General features: G+C 38.4%; 1 protein-coding gene across 11 annotated transcripts in view; it reads left to right on the top strand.

The window, feature by feature from the left end:
- The window catches only part of ABLIM2 (actin binding LIM protein family member 2), a 140,121-nt gene extending 124,549 nt beyond the window's left edge, over window positions 1-15,572 (top strand). For 9 of the 11 annotated variants that reach the window (XM_027723667.2, XM_027723661.2, XM_027723656.2 and 6 more), the window contains 3 exons: window positions 371-435; window positions 619-699; window positions 13,822-15,572. In XM_027723667.2, the coding sequence (XP_027579468.1) occupies window positions 371-435; window positions 619-699; window positions 13,822-13,935 (260 nt within the window). In that variant the 3' untranslated portion in view covers window positions 13,936-15,572. The remainder of the gene's footprint in view (window positions 1-370; window positions 436-618; window positions 700-13,821) is intronic. The other 2 variants (XM_027723668.2, XM_027723658.2) reach the window with 1 other exon arrangement.
- The last annotated feature ends 3,622 nt before the right edge of the window (window positions 15,573-19,194 follow it).

Raw genomic sequence — 19,194 nt, 5'->3', positions numbered from 1 at the left:
TTTCAGTAAAGAACAATAAGGGCAGGACTTTTGGATGACAGACTGACTTAACTCTGCACAAAAGCCTCCTGTAAAAAGAAAATCCCAATTTTGCCAGACATACTCACCGTGTAACCCAATGGCATCAGGAGATGGATTTTCTGTAATAAACCTTTGATTTCAAGGACTATTGCTTTGGTAATAGACAGTGTTATAGGCATTCAGTGCATGGGGGTTAAATTCTTACTATGCATGCAGTTATCCAAAAACTATTGAGAGGAAAGAAATGTAGTAGCATAACAAATTTCTGACGTACCTAAATGTTTATTGTGGTGACACTAAAAGAACCTTACAAATTCTAAACTGTGAACCTGTTCTCATTCTCTTGCAGAATACAAGGTAAGAAGGGCTTTTCCAACACTGGAAGAACAAACAGAATCAGCACTTCCTAGCAAGGTTACATGGGTTCCTTTCTTTTATTTTTTTTTTGTTGTTGTTGTTAATTTTTGTCCCAGTGAAATATTTGTCAAATCAGGATGCAAGTATGTACCATTTAAATTAGTAAGTTCCCCACACGGCCATTTCCACATATCAGAATCAGATTCAGCTGGAGTTCATATGCTCTTGTCTTTTTAACAGATTTATCCTTATGAAACACTTATTGTAACAAACCGAGTTCGTGTGAAATTGCCTAAGGATGTGGACAGGACCAGGCTGGAGGTAGGAATGATATTTGCTCAGCAGCTTTGCAAGCATTTGTCCTGTTTGTTTACTATGCTAGATATTCTGGTGCCTAAGTAATAGCAATGAAGAAGAGAAGAGAGGAAAAACATTATGTATTGTATTATATTTTATTTCAAAAAAATCAGTATGCAGGCTATTTAACTAAAAAAGAATAGCCAAAAACCTAGCAAATGTCTGACCAAATGGCGTTTTAGAAAGATACTGATGAAACTCATTAGTTTTGGATGATTATACAGGATATTGAAAGTTCAAGTGGGGAGTGTGGAAACTTGGAGTTTGTTTTATTTTTAATTCCTACAAAAAACATCCTCCTAGAATAACGTAAATATTACGAATAGTCTCAGTTTATCCTACAAATACATGGGCCTATGTTTCCAGTCCATTGTCTTATTCAGACTTTCCTTTGGCTGTGTGATCCATGGTCACTATGCTACAGTTTTGCTGTAGCATCCACCTCTCTCAAAGAGTAGTAGTATAAGATGGAGAAATGCAAATATAATTTATTATAACAGAATGCTTAGTTTCCAAGTTGATGTTCAGGCAAAATTCCTGAGGTTGATTTTTTTTTGACTGAGCAATGACAGGACTGAATAAAGACCCACCTAAACTAACTAACATATCTTTCTGTGAATTACTATTAAGAATAAGAGATGTTTTAATAAAAATTAAGTGATAACAATTTTAGGAATATTTGTATCTAAATAAATTTACTGTATTTTTAACTTGATAATGTGACAAGAATAGAAAAAGAAAAATTAATTTTAAAGCAAGAAAATAAGAAAAACTTTGAAGGAGCGGAAAGTCCCTCATTAAAGATAAATTTTTAAAAACAAATTAATTTATCAAATTTGCATACATGTAGTAAGTTTTCACATTGGTGTTATTTTCTTAAATACTTCAATGTGCTTGTTGCTTGAATACCCAGCAAGTAGTGTTGCTTTGATTGTAAGGAAAGAAGAGCCTCAAATGTGTGCTATTTTAAGCCTGGGATATAGCAAGGCATAGTAGCAATAACAAAAAGCATGAAAAAGCATGAAAAAGGAGCAGGGAGTTGGAGGGATGCTCATCTGGACATATCTTATAAAGTATTCTTTTATGTATATACATACACATGTGTATGTCTGTATTAAAGAATAGAGTCTTTGTTTAAATGCATCAGACTGGTCTGAATAGCAAATGTAGCTCTAAATTGCTTTTTTACGACAACATATAGTTTGCTTTGGATGGATCATGCCTGTCCTGGCTGCTGTTATCTGTAACTCACGCACCGTCCTCAGCTGGGATTGCTGTTTGTTTAACATTGGAGTTGCTCAGTCTGCCTCACACCAGGTGTAGAACAGGGCCTGTTGGCTCAAGGAGCCCGACCACTTCAAAGATCTCACAGAGATTTGCAAAAAAGAACAATAAACAAGATCTGCTTCAAACCTGCACCAGAACAGCAATGAGGGGACCAAGCCAATCCTGCTGATTGCTGCACTATGCTAAATGTGTGTGTCTGCAGGAAGGACTCCTTTGTAGACCATCTTACATTGACTAGGGATTGGTAGTTTTTTAAGCAATTAAATTAGCAGAGTTTTAATAGGATTGTAACTACTGAAAAAGTGGAGTCAGCTGCTCATCTACACATTCAAACCATATGCAGAGTTAAGTGACAAGCACAAACCATTGCCTTCCCTGCCAGCCTCTTCCCCTCTTCCCTGACCTTTTCTTCTGTGTTACAGAATTGCTAGAAATAAGTAGCTTTGGATAGAAAAACAGTTTATCATTATTTTCCTCTTGTGGCAGAAGAAGAAGAAGAAAATTGTAACTTACTTATTGACTTGTGCATTCAGCAGATTTCAGGCTTGCGCAAGACCCAGGACTCAAGGAGCCCAAGACTATGTGGGTTTATAGGTTTATAGGTTTGCACAGAAACAGACACATGGACACAGACACACACCATCTCTTAGTAGAGGGCCCACATAACATATCTTAGTATCTTCAAGCTTTTGAGGACAACACTGGGAATACTGGAAGCAGGTATTAAGGTTAGATTTCACCATTTCTTGTGGTCCATTTCACATTTACTACAGGGTGTGATTCGATGCTTGGAATCTCTAGGAGGCAAGTGCTCTTTCCAATCAGAATTGGTTGCCAACTTATGTTCTACTTCCATCCTGCACAGCCAATGTCACGTGTGAAAGGGCTGGATTTTTCCTACAGAAATGGACATAGCAGTGCTAAGTCCATGTATTGTCCAAACTGGAGAGTGATATATCTAGGAAAATATTCTAAGAAAAAAAAACATGTTCTAATACACTAATTTCGTTCTGATCAGTTTTGTGGGCTGAAGCCACACCTTGCCCTCGCTGCTGCAAATCAGAACAAGCTCCTGGGTGTGATAGCTGTGGTCAGGGTACAGGTGATGCCAGTGAAAGGAGACTTAGAACCATTGTGTTTCATATCAGCTATCAAACCTGAAAGCAGTCTTACCATGTCCTCTATGTTTAGAATATCTCACACGTGATGTTTCTGATTTCCTGGTCTACAGAGCAATAAGGTGACTAAATTTGCATGAGCTAGATTTATTCAACAGCCGTCTCACAAGTTGACTTGAAGCAGGCTCCAGTTCGTGAAACAATTTGTTGTGAACTTTGAATGATCCAGCATAGATGTCATGGAAAAGCCAGCGCTGTTTGTCTCCGATTCCCTCTTCCAAGGGAAGTCACATATATTGAGTGTTCCTATCATGAAAAGTGAGCTCAAGTAGATGGTATTAGCTCCTGGGGTCAAATTAAGGGAGGCTGCAATGAAGGCTTGGCTGATGTTCAAGGACCGCAGGAGGGTGGGGGTTTAATGGATGGCAGTGTTTTCCTAACTTTGCTCCCATTGTGAGTATTTTTTAGATTACGCTGTTGTGCAAGAAATTTATTTAAAGGATTATAAAAATATTTTCTTGTAAAAATGCATATTTTTCTAAGGCCAAGAGGTATCTAGAGATTAGGAAGGCTCAACTGGTAATAAATGCACTCAAATAATAGTAATTCTTTCTTCAAAAGTACATGTATCTAAGCACAGAAACACTCAGCATGTTTTTGTTTGCCTGTTTTAACTCAGCAGTGAGCCAGAAGTACCTAGTTCCTTGTGTTTCTCCAGGAGAGGTTTATGCCAATAGTGAACTAATACATATAGCATTGAGAACTGGTCATAGTGAGCAGCCTGCTGAGTTTTAAATACATTGCTGGCTCTTTGACTTCTGAATAAATAGCCTGGATCTTGCTTTAGTATAAGCTGATTAGAAATGCAAGGAATTTACAGTAGATAAGGATTTGGCCAAGTACGGTTTTTTCGGAGCTTCTCTCTACCACAGTGCTGTTTATTGTAATGTTAGATGAACGGAGCAGCATTCCCCTGAGCTATTCTAACAGGAAATGGTGAAGAACAAGTTCATTCAGATAATGTTGCAGAGCAACAAAGCAGTAGCACAGGGGTGGATTACACAGCCTGGGTGGAGAAGAGGAATTGCACCCTCATAGCATCTGCAGATGACATGAACTTGGGGGACCAGCAGTTAATGCTTAGGTGAGCAGAGTCTCTGTTCAGAGGGACCTGGCCAGGCTGGAGGAATGGTTGACAGACTTCATGAAGTTCAGTGAAGATAAATCCAGATTCCTGCGTTTGTGACTGAGTAGTGCCATTCAGCAGAACAAGATGGGAGGAACATCAGGTACTTGCTGAAAAGTACCTGATGATCCTGATGGAAAATAAGCAGAACGTGAGTCAGCAGCTCAGCTTTGTAGTAAAGGGGTTATAGAGTAAAACATGCCCTTCTCAGATGTAGGCACTGGAGAGGCAACAGTCACAAGTTGCAGGAAGGGAAATTACAACTGAATACAAGAGGAAAGTTCCTCACTGAAAGAGTAGTGCAGTGACTAGGTTGCCCAAGAGGCTGTGGAGTCTCTATGCCTGTAGGCATGCAAAACACAGCTGGACAAGGCCTCGAGGAACATGGTCTAATTTTAAAGTTGACCCTGCTTTGAAGACCTCCATAAGTCCCTAATTTGCTTAGATTGGTATATTCTGTGAAGACATAATATAATTACAAAACATGATTTTTTGGTGAACTTGCTGCAACAGCATTTGAAAAAAATACATAATTTGGTTTATCTTGGAACTTTTTATCTTTCTTTTTTTTTTAGCACAGGGGCTTAAATGTAAGTGTCCTGGAGCAAACTTCCCCATTTTGAACAACTTAAGTCCTGAGTTTTCAGAGACTATCACCTTTGGATGGTACACATTAGCACATTCCTTACCTGGTGGTTTTCCAGTGGTATTCCATATGACCTTTTTCACTTTTTCCCAAAGGAAGTTGGTCTTAGGACACTTTTGAAAATCTTAATAACTCTTTTAAATAATAAAAGGTATTCAAGTACTTTAGCCTTGGGCTCCCAAAAGCATGTACTTGATACATTTATCTCAGATTGGATATTGTTTCCCTGGTCTTCACTCACAGTAATGCGGTTCAGTGCTTGCGAATTCAAATTGATGGTTCTTGCCCAACTGAATAGATTTATTTCTTTTTTTCCTCCTGAAGTTGCTTTTATCACAGAGTATAACATTTCTTTTGTGGTCACGGGCTGGTAGTTTTGAAAGCCAGTATAGTTCAAGTCTTCTGTTTGGAAACCATCTTGTAGTGTTTTCATTTGATTTTCTTGTCTTAATGTATCTTAGTTTTTTTAGCCCCCCCTTTTTTTTTGAATGTCAGGAGTTAAAAGCATTATCCCTTCATGCCTATCAAATGCAGTAGAAAGTAAATTATTCCAGTTTTTGTTTGAGCCTGTTCATTCTTTGTTTGACAAGGATACACTGAAACAACTGCAAAGTAAAAAAAAAAATACTCTGGAATGTCAAGTAGTGAAGTTTCATTTGCCACCTTTTCTTGTAAACAGAAATGAGAGATTTAAACATGGGTGTGGTCTTGTTTGAACAGAGCACTCACATTAATTCAAGCATGCTTTTCCTCCTGGAACTGCTTGTCTGGATTTGCTTTACGGATAACATTTTTTTCCACTAGTTTTTATTCAGCAATCACCCTGGGTTCTAGCCATTTGGGCTGCAGACATTTTAGGACTTGTTTCCAGTATCTGAGCCTGCATTTATAAGAGCCCAATCTCCTAGAATCCATTCATACGAGTAATGTTGTGTGTCCCACCTCCTCTGCAGCTCAGATGGGGAAATTCAGAGCAAAACTGGAATGCTGTGTGTTTTAACACAGAGAAGTGCAGTTTGTAGTTTGGGGCTGGATGTGAGGTTATAGGCTCCCTTTGCAATGAAACTCATAACCTGGGGTGAAAAAGTGCAAGTCACTGACTTCAGTGGAACTACTTCATACTGTTTAACTTGAAAAATGTATGTATGGCATTTCTTATTCTAGTCATGTGCTTGTGTTGTGATCAGTGATGCATGTCTATATCAGTTTTCAAAGCCTTTATAAAAGGAGCCATTATAAAATGAAAATATGCATTAGAAATGATGTGATATGATGTGAAAACTAATTTCTATGTGAATGGACACACTGTAGGAGTGAACAGACATTAGATGCAGACCATTCATATTACAGATGCACTAAAGTCCAGACTAAGGGAAACTGGAAAATCTGCTTTGACAATAAGGTATTTTTTACCTAAATCAAATGAAATTTTTGAAACTCAAAATCTTCTTTATATTTTCATAATTCAGTATGGATTCCTATATTTGGGGTTATTTATGACTTCTTTTCTTAATTATATTTTTCTTAATTGTATTTTTATCAGCAGTCTGCTGAAGGCAGTGACTTATTCAGTGTCAGTATGAAAATTTTCATTTGGTTGAATGACAGGATGATACCATAGTTTATCATCAGAGATGTTCTATGTGTGCGCTGTTTACATAATATATGCACTGTTTACATAATATATTGATACACCTGAGAGAAATACTTGTATTTTTTTCAGTATTTTATATCTTTATGGATGACTCAGATGGGAAAAATACTGACTATACAATGCTACTACAGAACATTTTCTGTGTGCCTTGTGATATTTCACAAGAGGTTAGGCTGGAAGTACCCCTACAGTAGTAGTGCTGAGTGGAATGCAGCTTCTCTGTGAAACTTCATGGTACCCTGAAGTACTAAACAAGATACATCCACAGATCCAAGAGCCTTGTGTAGGTGTTTGGAGTGACATCGGCATGGGGAAGGGTTTCAGACTCCTTTTCTCATGGCTTTCCCTGGGAACCTTTTTGGGGACTCACACTGCTATGTGGAGGGGGATCTACATCTTCTGCCAAGGCTTGGCTGCGCAAGGGCTCCATCTATGTGGGGATGTGACTAATTGCCCTCACCTCACATGACCACAATTGTAGTGCCTGCTGCCTTTTCCTCTGGTCAACGGAGCTGCCCTGTTATCTTTTGATACCTTTTGAAGTTCATTAGGTGGCAACTCATGCCGTTTCTTAACTTCCCCTGCCCTATCACATAATTACTTAATAGTTTGAAATATTTATCGAGCATGAAGCTTAATTACACCGTAGATGAGCAGAACATTCAATACTCCCTTGGGAATCTGGCACATGGCTAATTACAGCTTTGTAATTAGCCATGCAGCACGCTTAGAAGAAACCTCTAAGCCTGCCGAGCCCCAGCGGTGCAACAGAAAGAGGGGTGAAGAGTGCAGACCTTGTGAAAGCAAAATGAGGATTCAAAATTCAATAGAAAAAAGAGAAATTTTTCCAGCAAATTATGCTTAGGCATCTGAAAGTATTATTTGGACTAAGTTTGAGAGGCATGAGAGAAGGGAATGGAGGGGCAGGGAAGAAGAGAAAAACTAGCTTTTATTTCTGGATTTGTGAATCAGAAATTGGAAGTGTTACAAGGACTTTGGACAAAAATGAATTGAAATAGACAACTACTTAAAATTGCATTCTATAAAACAGAGTGCACAGTAGTGCTTCAGACTGACACTAGCTGAAAGATTCACTGCGGATTCAAAAGCATTGTAATGCTCAGCTGTCATTTCCTATGAACATAATAAAACAAAAAGCAAAGGTGAAAGAAACCTGACGTTTTAAATTTCCCTAGGAATTAGGACTTTGATTTTTCTAGTCTTCAACTCATCACCTCCTACCACCCACTATGTTCTTTCATTGGTTCAATATTGACTCATAAGGAAGTATGATATCCTCTGAATTTCCTATGTCTTCAGATTTTCACATGAGGACTCCCATCCAATTACTGACAAAGAATAGAGATGCTTGTGCAGCATGACCTGGTCACCACTTACTGCAGGATGGCTGTAGGTTAATTGAAATTTTCTCTTATTCACACGAATGCCATGTTTCTAAGTGTGCTGATTTTGGCTGGGGTAATTTTCTTCTCAGTGGCTAGTACAGAGCTATGTTTTGGATTTGTGCTGAACAGAGGGTTGATGATATAGCAATATTTTTGTTATTGCTGAGCAGGGCTTACACAGAGCCAGTAAGGCCTTTTCTGCTTTTTGTACTGCCACACTGGCGAGGAGGCTGGGGGTGCACGGGAGGTCGGGAGGAGACACAGGTGACCCAAAATGACCAAAGGGATCTTCCATATTGTATCATCTCAGTATATAAAGTAAGGGAAGAAGGAGAAAGGGGGGATGTTTGGAGTGATAGTGTTTGTCTTCCCAAGTCACTGTTACATGTGATGGGGCCCTGCTCTCCTGGGGATGGCTGAACACCTGCCTGCCTATAGGAAGCAGTGAATTAATTCCTGGTTTTTCTTTGCTTGTGTGCACAGCTTTTGCTTTCTGTATTAAACTGTATTTATCTCAGCCCATCTTCTGGCTTTTACCCTTCTGATTCTCTCCCCAGTCCTGTTGGTGGGGAAGTGAGCAAGTGGCTGCGTGGGGCTTGGTTGCTGACGGGGGTTAAACCACAACGCTAAGTATTAGTTTCGAGCATCTCTGAATTACATTAAAAGCTCAATTATTCTTGGGGGAAAGAAATCTCATTTAATTAAACAAACATTGTAACTGTCTAGAATTATTACTTACTTTTTAGCAGGCCACAGAAATCTAAAGACAAGCCTCATTAACTTACAGTGAAAAGCACCACTTCTTTCTGAGATAACAGTGTGGAGCAAGTATTTGAATGTGCAATTAATCACTTTTGTTCTGAGAGAGTCAAAAATGAGCGTGTGTTGGTACCATTCATTTTCATGTTCATGTTTCATAGAGCATGACGATTTTCTATTCTAGTGGTTGCATTGCAGTGGAGAGGTTTAGCACAGCCCTTGCTTAGTTCTGTATGTCATAATAACAAACACCTGCATTTTAATTCTTCCATTGTGCATTTGTATGTTTTAGGAGAGCTAGCTATATAATTACAGCAAGGTGTGGTGACCCTTCTTACGCAGTGCTGTGCCCTATAGGTAACATCCAGGTGAGGAATAACAGCAACAACATTTGGTTCCCAAACTGCAGGCCACCTTCAGGCTTCCCAAACTGAGATCCCAAGGTTGTGATCCCATATCTCTAATCCAAAGTGCTGTCAGTGCAGGTGAGATATTGTGCTTCTGAAAACATGATTCCTCTTCCGTGGATGCATCTCGTGGACCCTCAGTACTACGTTACTGGAGTCTCACTGTCTTTTTCTGATTTCACATGCAAGCTGGCACAAAATGCTATCCAGAACAAAAGATTGACCACTATTGACTTTACAAGCCCCAGATTAATACAATTTTTTTAAAACAACATGATGCCATAGTCCTTTATATTGTAGCAATTTCACACTTAAACTTATCCCAGATGCTGATGTTCTGATGCTGTGAGCTCCAGTATAGCAGTCTTTTTAGTGAAGAACCATCTTGAAACTGTTTACCTTATCTGTTAGCAAGGTTTTCAGGTAGCATCACGTTAGCAAGGTTTTCAGGTAGCATCACGTTAACATCATTATGTTGCTTCCAAAATTACCTCACTTAAATACAGTCAGTTCAGAGTGTGGGCAGAATGGGACCATATCATGGTCCTCTCTGCTCTCCTCGGTGTCTGCAATGTGCCCAGCTTTGCCATTGATGCAGAGCAGAGAAGGAGATTGAGTTAAGCTGCCTGAATATGGCCAAACTGTCACAAAGGGAACTAGGAATCACTTACTAGCACACTGTAAAACACCCAGACTTCCTATGTAAACAAGGCCAATACTATTAAAAAAGGGGAAGAAATGTTACTTTTACTAATAAGTTTGGCCATTTCTTTAATGGCCCAATGATGCATTATTAACATAGCTGGATATTTTAAGCAGATCCATTCCTAAAAAAAAGGAAAAGAAAACATGTTCTTGGCCTTGTAAAGCACTGCTTTACAAACACAAATTCTCTCATACCTCAAGATGAATATCCTCCCTATTCCCTACTCATAATTTTCAATTTCCCTTCTTTTGTTTGACTAATGAGAGAAGGTAACACTTCAGTTAAGACAAATTAATATTCCAATAACTGAGAAGAAGCATAAATCAGTCCAAGATTTCTTAGAGGTGCATTTTTCTTGCCTATAGGTTTGGGAGGATCTCTAGGTTTTAAAGCTGTAAGGTTTAGGAAGGTCCCAACAATCGTGCAGACAAAATTTAATATCACATATACAAAGTAAAGTATGAACATTAACTTCCCACACTGGCCTATTCCCATGATGTTTAGACCCTTCAGATACTTGTAGACATTTACCATATTTTCCCTTAGTCATTGTTTGGCTGAGCTTATACATGCTTAGGCCTTTTAGTCTTTTCTCATAAATCAAACTGCAACCCATAATTACTTCCGTTACTTTCATCTGAAGCTTTGCCAGTTTGATGACATCTTTCTGGAATCAAGATTTATTCCAAAATTCGAGAGAAAACTGTAGTCATTGCTGCTTCTAGGGTCAGTCCCAAAGTTAGTGCCCATGATGCTTAAGAAAGGGATGGTGATAGTTTCTGAGATGCAGAGAGAAAACAGTGGGAACTGTGCTACATTGGGCACAGACTGGTGTCCTCAGAGAGGGTTCAGACCAAAGGGGAGGTGTTCCCTTCTACTAGATTTATTTTTGCATGTGGATAATGCATTGATGGAGAAATCTTGCTAATATTGCAGTCTGGTTTTTAGTCCTTGAGATGAGAGCATATATGGAAGAAAATTAAAAGCAGAGAAACTGTGCTTTTCCATCTCAGTCACTGCATCCTTGGGCTGGAAACTCTCAATTGCTTTTGTAACAGGCAGAACCAACTGAAAACTTGTGCAAGGAGGAAAAAAAAATGGTGCTGTTGTAAAACAAAACTTTGGTACAATTAGAAAACAAGTGCATGCAAAGAATGAAGGTGATGTCATCTGGACACAAGCACAAGAGTACAGTGCACAACTAATTCATACTGGCTTGGATAGCTGTGTGTGTGGACTGAATAATCACTAAGCCTGAGGGCAAAGCAGAGTGATAGATGGCAAAGTACAGCATGGGAGAGGAAAGGGGTAAATGCACAGCTTTTACTGAGATGTGTGGCAAGCTTCATCGGAAGGTGAAGGTGTAGTGAGTATTTGGCACCCTGGAGAGACGGGGTGATGTTGGGCTTGATGAGTTTCCCTCCACTGGCCTTCAGTACTGAAACAGATCTGATGAGACCACAGCAGTGTTTAGGCATACAAGGTGTAAATTACCTCAGGAAAATGGTGAAAACATACTCCTTTTAAACTTTTACATTTTCTGTGGTTTTGGATGATTGGCAAAGTGGATTTACCTGCAGGGTATAGGCTTTCTCATTTTCTCTTTGAGAATGAACTACAGTTTGTCACTGCTTTCTCCTGAGTGAGGGATCATCTCAAGTCTTATTCACAGTCTAGAAATAAAAATAAAATACAGTATGATACACTTTGCTCATCCAGACTTCTTTTTCAATTTCACCACCTATAGACATGTTCCTTGCTGTGAGAAATTGCTGAATTTAAGCTTACTCTCATTTATCCACTGAATTACCAGGAAAATGTTTTTTAAAAATCAGTGCAGAGAGGAGTTATTTTCTTTCCAAGCCAAGTAGAATTAAATTCTGTCAGTGAGAGATCGTTTCTAAAATACATTGTCAGATGTTGCTCATTTCCATGCAAAAAGGGGTCTTCTTTGCCAAATATGCATGGCGTGTTTGTTCCATGCTATGAGCAGCGCTTATGGTGGGTTGCTGTCATTGGTCAAATGAAAAATGAAGGCTCAGTTCCAAACTCTTAGTCACTGTTGTTCTGAATATGTGGAATCTCAAGGGGAAAAAAACCAAGGCTGTCCTTTTTTAAGAAACCACAAGGCCCAATGATGACCATTCAAGGTAATTATATGTAGTGATTTCTTACAAACAATTTCATTAGTTTTCCTTGAGTAATTTACATAACAAAGATAAAGTCACTGTTAATAAGTGGAAAGTAAAATTTTACTCTCAAAATTGTCAAAAAAAAGCTTTGTAGGATAGGGCAAATGGGGCTTTGTTCATCCTGGTCAAGTAAACCATTGTGGGATTGCCAGGGCATGTTAGCTTGCTCCCTGCCACAATTTTGGCTAATATAGGGTAGCACTTTTCCAGATGATGCTGGGATCTGATTGAAATCCTGGACAACCTTGGCCTATTTGAATTACTGGTACATAGTTTAAAGGACCCAGTGGCTCCCCTTCCCCTGGGGAGTGCTGTGCTCCTTCCTGCCTTCAGCACGTTGCCCTCAGTATTTGCTGGTAGCATTCATTATTCATACTCGTGAGGACTGTGTCTCCTTTAACATTACTCCAGGCTTGCTTGCTGGCATGTGTCTGGAGAGTGAGTCATGTGGACTAGATGGTGTTTTTGAGCCTTCACCAAGTGATAAGGACACTGAACCCAGGTTTTTCACCACCTGGGAAGTCCTTCAACCAGGAGGCAGTGAGCTGAAAGGAAAGGGCTGATGTCCTTCCCTTGAAATGATGCAGTTGTCTAATGTGTGAAGAGTTTGATTCTGCTGTGTGAGGCAAGTCCAAGCATTTCTTGTGCTTAGCAGCTTTGTGGGACCTAATTTTTGGATGCAGGTGGTACTTCAGCAAATGCTGAAATGCTGAGGATAGGGCTACCTGGGTGTGCCTGGAAGGAGAACTGTGTCTGGGGAGCTTTAAGTTAAGAGCTTGGTTGGGGAGGAGAGAGATTGGAGGCCTTGTCCCATATTTCAAGGAAACCTTTGTGGAAGACAGGAGTCCATGTTTAAATATTGCGATTTTTAATTATCATTGCACTGAATGTGTCCCTTAACTCATCAGAAACAGAGAACCGTAACTGATACTGATGAAGTGCTTGAGCAAGGGTTAGTCCACAATTATCAGAAGAATTTGACATTATATTAATTTCTAATTCATACATTTACCTCTTCTACCTTTTCTGTATGTATATTAATAATTGTTAGGGAATTGTTATCCTACCTACCTCCAATTCTTTATATTGAATTTCTTCTCTTTCTCTTGATCTCACTTTTTACTTTTTTTTTTTTTAATAATGAATCACAGAAACATCAAATAGAAGCATATTTTTTGACATTTAGAAAAAAAACAACCTTATCCAACTTGGACTTCTGACTAGAGTCTATTCCCATGGTTAAGCACATTTTGGATTTAAGAATTTAGCAATGTGCTCTCTCCTTTGTTACAAGGGTGCTATTAGTGGACCAGTGTGGTGTCCACTGCTCTCATTAAAGATCAAGGCAAAACAAATCCAACTCTGAAATTACATTGTTATCAGACTCTTTAAAGTCCTGGAATGACTTAAATTTGTTTCAGTGTGCTCTGTCATCAAGCACTCTGGGTAAACACATACTTTTTCCCAAAAACCATAGTTTCTGCTCAGTTGGAACTATACTGAAAAGACTTTTTATTTCAGAAGTCACTACTGCCATCAATAATTTCATTTCCCAGCTACTCTGAGCTCGTTTGGTTTTGATGCAGTCTTTTCCAGAACCAATTTTGGAATTTAAATGCAAACCCTAATGCATTATTTTGTGGTGTGTTCTAAAACTTAGGAAGGGCAGAAATATTCCTGTGCACAGATGAGCTTAATAATACCTTTCGTATTTTCATTTTCAAGAGGCATTTGTCCCCTGAAGAGTTCCAGGAAGTCTTCAAAATGAGCATTGAGGAATTTGATCGGCTGGCACTTTGGAAGCGGAATGACCTGAAGAAAAAGGCCCTGCTTTTCTAAACCCTCCTGGATAAAATATGTGCTTAATCAAAACAAAAATAGTCTTGCCAGAACTATCACATGCACTTGCTGTTGAACCATTGTCCAGCTTCATTGTGTTAGTATGTGTCGGGGGAAACAAGACAGATTAGATGGTAATGTGTTGGGATACGGAGAATTTGCTAATCCTGCATTTCCAGCCAGTTTTGTCAGTAACTCCTGGTCCTACCCAGTTTACAACGTGCGAAAAATCTAGCTTTAAATTTATTGTTGCTTGCAGTTATTGCTTGATGCATATGGAAATTCTGAAAGGAAGAGAAAAAAGTGTAGCTGTGACACGGGAAATGCATCCAACATTTTGTTCCATTAGGTTTTATAATGCAATTTTTACAAAATCAAGTAAGTAATTCATATAAAATTTTCCAGTGGGGGATCACATGCTATAAAAAATATGGTAAAAGCCAAAGAAAAGCATATCCGCAAGCAATTATTGCAATTGTTTATGTGTGGTACTTTTTATGAATGAAAGCAAAAATATGGAAGCACCTTAATTCTACTTCTTATATTTAAACACAGCATACTCTTTAAAAGGTCCTATTTGTCTAGAAGGTAACTAGCTATCTTTAATTACAACACCAGAGTTTTTATTTTATTAAGAATATATTGTGACATAAAACAGTTATAATCACTAAAATGTATACAGACCTACGTAAAGATTTAGTCCCATTCATCAGGAAAACTGAAGCCTTATACAAAACTGTTTTAAGAGTGTATTGTGCCAGAGGACTGTGTTCTCCTACTAGTTTGGGGTGTTTGGAGAACTTTTTTTTTACATTTCATGCTGATAGAAATACCATGCAATCTTAATTAATATGTGGATAGATCTATCTACCTATAAAAGAATTATTTTCATTAATATATGTCCTAAGTGAAGACACTCTTACTTTCTCAACTTTCTGGCTTTACATAATAAGCCATGAGAACTGTGATGACAATTGGTAGATGTGGAAATGGAACAGTTCAGCATAAAATGTAACAAAAAAAGCTTGGTGTGCTCTATCAATAATACAGGCAATTATAATCAAATATATAAAACCCTCATGCATTACTATTTGCATGTTTCTGTACAAATCAATTTGAAAAGAAAAAATCCTATGTGATACTGATGCAGTATCTTGAAACTATCTTAAATAACAAGAAAAGCTAACAAAATCTAAGTGTTTGATATGAGCGTTAGACCTTAATATCTCTTCCAGCTGAAAGACTTTAGTAAATTTAATAGTTTCATATGATCAGAAGTATGGTTGCTGACAAAGAATGTTTTAAAGTGAGTTGCTAGTTTTGTGTGATACTAAAAGAGCATTACAAAAAGTACGTTTTTCAGCCATGTGTCAGTATTTTGCATTTTTACTGCCTTGAATGTTTGTACTCACCTCCTACTTCACTATGTCTTTTTGCATTTCCTTAAAGTAACTGGTTAATATATGCACTACAACACACTATTTCAACTTGGAAAAATCATAGCATTGAACATGCCTTCTTCCAACTAACAGTCAAAGTCCATGCTGTTGGAAATAAATATTTTCTCATGACCTAAATGTTTTGTCTGATGATACAAATGTTAAAAAAAAATTCATTAAAACAAAGACATAACTGAATGACTTTTCTAATGTGTGTATAATTTTTAGATTGTACTGTTGCTTTGGATAGGGTCTTCCCACGATATTAATGTAATGCCACTGAGGAGAGTATTGAGTGAACTTCAGCGTGTCAAGTTACTGTAAAGTTGGTCATGATTTAAACAATCCATGTTCTGCCTGCACATGAAAACTGGCAGTGCACTGAAATGGGTCAGTCCTAAACATGATCAGCAAGGCCCATTGCTACTATGAAAAGCTAAATGATGATGAGGAAGTTAGATGTTGGTGAAGACCGCTCTTCTCATCTACACCTTCCTGGGACATCAGATTGATTGCAGGCATCTTCTCACTGAGTAAGAAAACTGCAGGTTGATCAAATATGTCAGTGCAGATCAGGTTAGATATGGAACTTTATAAATAATTTGAAAATTTCTTTCCCACAGCAGCTGTTGTACTGGTGTAGGATTCAACTTATGCCGTAAGGAAAAAGTGCATTACTAAGAAGCACATATGATCAACAGCTCTGTGCTGCTGTACTGTTTTATGTATCAGCAGATGTATGGCTGATGGCAAGTGAGGATGGTGAGATCATGTGAGCTGCTTGACCCATTTACACTGTTTTGAGAAAGTTAATCTTTCTCAATGTTATAATATCAACACCCTTAAAAGTGTCTCTTGAAGGTCCTTGCCTCAGGTAGCTGAGCTAAATCAAATACAACTCTTACTTTACATGCCCCCATGTAGACATTTTAGTTCACAAGCATCAGTTCTTATCACAGTGCACAACTGTATTGGGAGTAGTACCCCATCATCTTTCTATATTTGCTTACAAGTCCTTTTGTCATTCTGTGCTCCCTTTTATGGTCAATGAAGAGAAAAAAGGGTCTTCAGTCAGATCCTGATGTTCAAAACTAGTGAGATGAATTGCCCCAATCCTATTCCTGTGCACTGAATATAAAGAAAGCCAATCTCACTGCAGAAGTATACATTGCAGGCTGTCTAATCTTAGATTAAATTAATTCTATGCCTACAGTCTATCAGTGAAAATAAGCCAGATTTATCAAGTTGGTGGAATACCACTGGCAGTTCCTTGACCATGTTACCAAATCACTTTCAAGCCACCAGGAAAGTACTTCAAATTGCACAGATCTAACAAAACACCCTCACACAGTAATTCTTTGTGTTCATTATACTATTCACTAAACAGGCATGTATTCCATGCCAAACACACAAAAATGTTTTAGAAGACAGTCAGTTTATCACTTATGTTGCTACTACCAGCCAAAACCAAAAAGGAATTTTGGCTTTCATGCACAAAACTTTAGCTAACTTTAGAAGAACAACTACTCTTGTGTGTCCTTCTTATTTCATTTTCTTGAAAGTTTGAAGTGGTCTGTAGATGTCTGTTCTGTGCAAAGGTGGCACAACTCAGTAAGCTGTTCGTTTTGTCAGATGATACATGCCAGTGTATCACTCTATATTTAAAGCATCTACTGTCATATGGTGTAGTGACTTATTCAGTTATGCTTTCTAGCCTAACTAAATTCACATTTACAGTACAATATTGTGTGCTGGATTTGGCACCAACCCAGTGTAAAACAGCCATAAAGTGAGTAGCATTGTAATTCACTTCACTGCTAAGTTTTCCATACATCACCTAAATTCCATAAACCAGACCACGGTATACCAGAGAATACAAGATTTCTGTTTCTAAAATTGATCACATTTTCCTCATTTAAAAATTGCAAATTGGAATTTTAGTCATGTAGTTCTCTTTCAGGAACTTTGGGTATCTAATTAAATGTGAATAGACTAACGTGCAGAGTCAATACTCTGGTTTATTTTAATAGAGTTCCATATGCTAATCTTAAATAGCATTATGAAATGGAAAATGCATTTCAGAGTAATGAGATAACACTTTGCCAGATTATTCCATCTGATAGTGTGGTCTGGCGCTGGCAGTAAAATCTGAGAGTCTCGACAAATCATAGGCTGTTTTTCAGATAATGCTCTTTAGACTTATTAAGTTACTGTTCTATAGTCTTTTTTTTCAAGGACATGCTGTCTTTCAGCATTTTGTTAAGTATGGATATGGCTATGCAGCTCAAAAGGATCAATATAGCTCTTGGTGAAACTTATTTTGATATGTATACAAGAGGCAAGGGAATTCTGTCAGAGATTTCATTTTCATTCTTGGATCTGAGTTGTATGTCTCAGCTGTTCATGACAACCCTGATGTATGACCTAATTCTCACCTCATGTATTTTAAAGACGTCTCAAACACAGCAATGAAAGAGCCAACTTATTTCATCATCTTAGTCTTTGAGACAAAGGAACACATGGATTTTTGTGGTTGCTGAGGAATATCTGACCAACAATTCCAGATAGGAAACCGGGCATGCCAGATTACCATTATAGCTGTCTGAGAAGGCTGGACATTTTTGTCCGACCCTCTGCTATTTCTTTTCCTTGTGGTTCAGTGGAGAACTCTGAAACTTGTAATTGCAGAAATAAGAAAATACATAGTTGTGAGACACTACCTGGAATCTAGTAACCCTCTGAGACAAGGCTAGTTTTACATGAGCAAAAAAGTTATAGTTCAGGCCAAACCAGATGCCTTATCTTACATTCCTCATTTTGATTTTTTAACATTTCCCTAGCGTGAACAAGCCAGACCATTAATTTTATCAACCTGCTGTTCTGCTGTATGCAAATGAGCTAGGTGAGATCCCAGGCACTTCTGTTTGTCTCATGCGTGAGCTTCAAAGTGTCCTTATGTTCATATTCTCCTGCCCCTTTGTTTTGTGTGTGAGGAAAAGGGCAGGGTGGTGTTCTTCTAAGGTTCCTAAGGTCTAGACTGACCCTTGACCAATGTGATTATTTGATAGGTCACCATCATGGCTACCATTTTTCAATATCTGAAAAAAAGATGACTGTTTTTAATACCGCAATGAGAGGTGTAACCCCCTTGTATGTGTAAAATTATACTGGAGGTTGCACCCTTTCTTCATATCCAGGCTGCTTCTGAGGTATGGCCTGATCCTTAAAGGCTCATGGGAGCTGCTGGCTCAGGCTTTTTGAGTCTTTGTATCCTGCCTCACAACCACCACCTCTGTGAGTTACGGCTGAGAGAAGTAAGTGGTTCTAATTGCTCTTATTTTCGTGATTCAGCACATTTTCTTCCTACCACTCAGTGTTTGACATCTCGACTACTATGCATGCAGGTATGTGTAAGGTAGGTTCCATTTTTTTTCCCCCAAAGGTTCCACAAACCTGTGCAGCACCCAAGAGCTTGGGAGCAGCCAGGCCTTCCCTGCCAGGCTGCCCAAGCAGCAGCTCCAGAGCAATCAGGAGGAAACCAAAACCAGACAAAAGTTATTTGTCCCACCTAGGTAAATGTATCATGATTTGGGCTTTAAGGAAGAGGTTTACTGTCTTAGCTATGATGTATTTGCCTTTTATTAGAAGTCTTTATACCCTTGATTTCTGTTTCTGAATCTCATTACATTTGTGTCCTGGATGACCTGTTTTCTCCATTTGCTATGGTACATTCTTTTATTACATCCTCCAACTCATCTCTCCACAAAAAATTGCAATGTTTTCCATTCCTTTCGAGATTTAAACCTTTCTCTGCCCTTGA

This window comes from Pipra filicauda, unplaced genomic scaffold, assembly GCF_003945595.2.
Source record: "Pipra filicauda isolate LSUMZ 115617 unplaced genomic scaffold, ASM394559v2 scaffold35_size7292922_pilon, whole genome shotgun sequence".
Lineage (NCBI taxonomy): Eukaryota > Metazoa > Chordata > Aves > Passeriformes > Pipridae > Pipra > Pipra filicauda.
The sequence above is the reverse complement of the archived record's forward strand: the minus strand, read 5'-3'. Positions and strand labels throughout refer to the sequence as shown.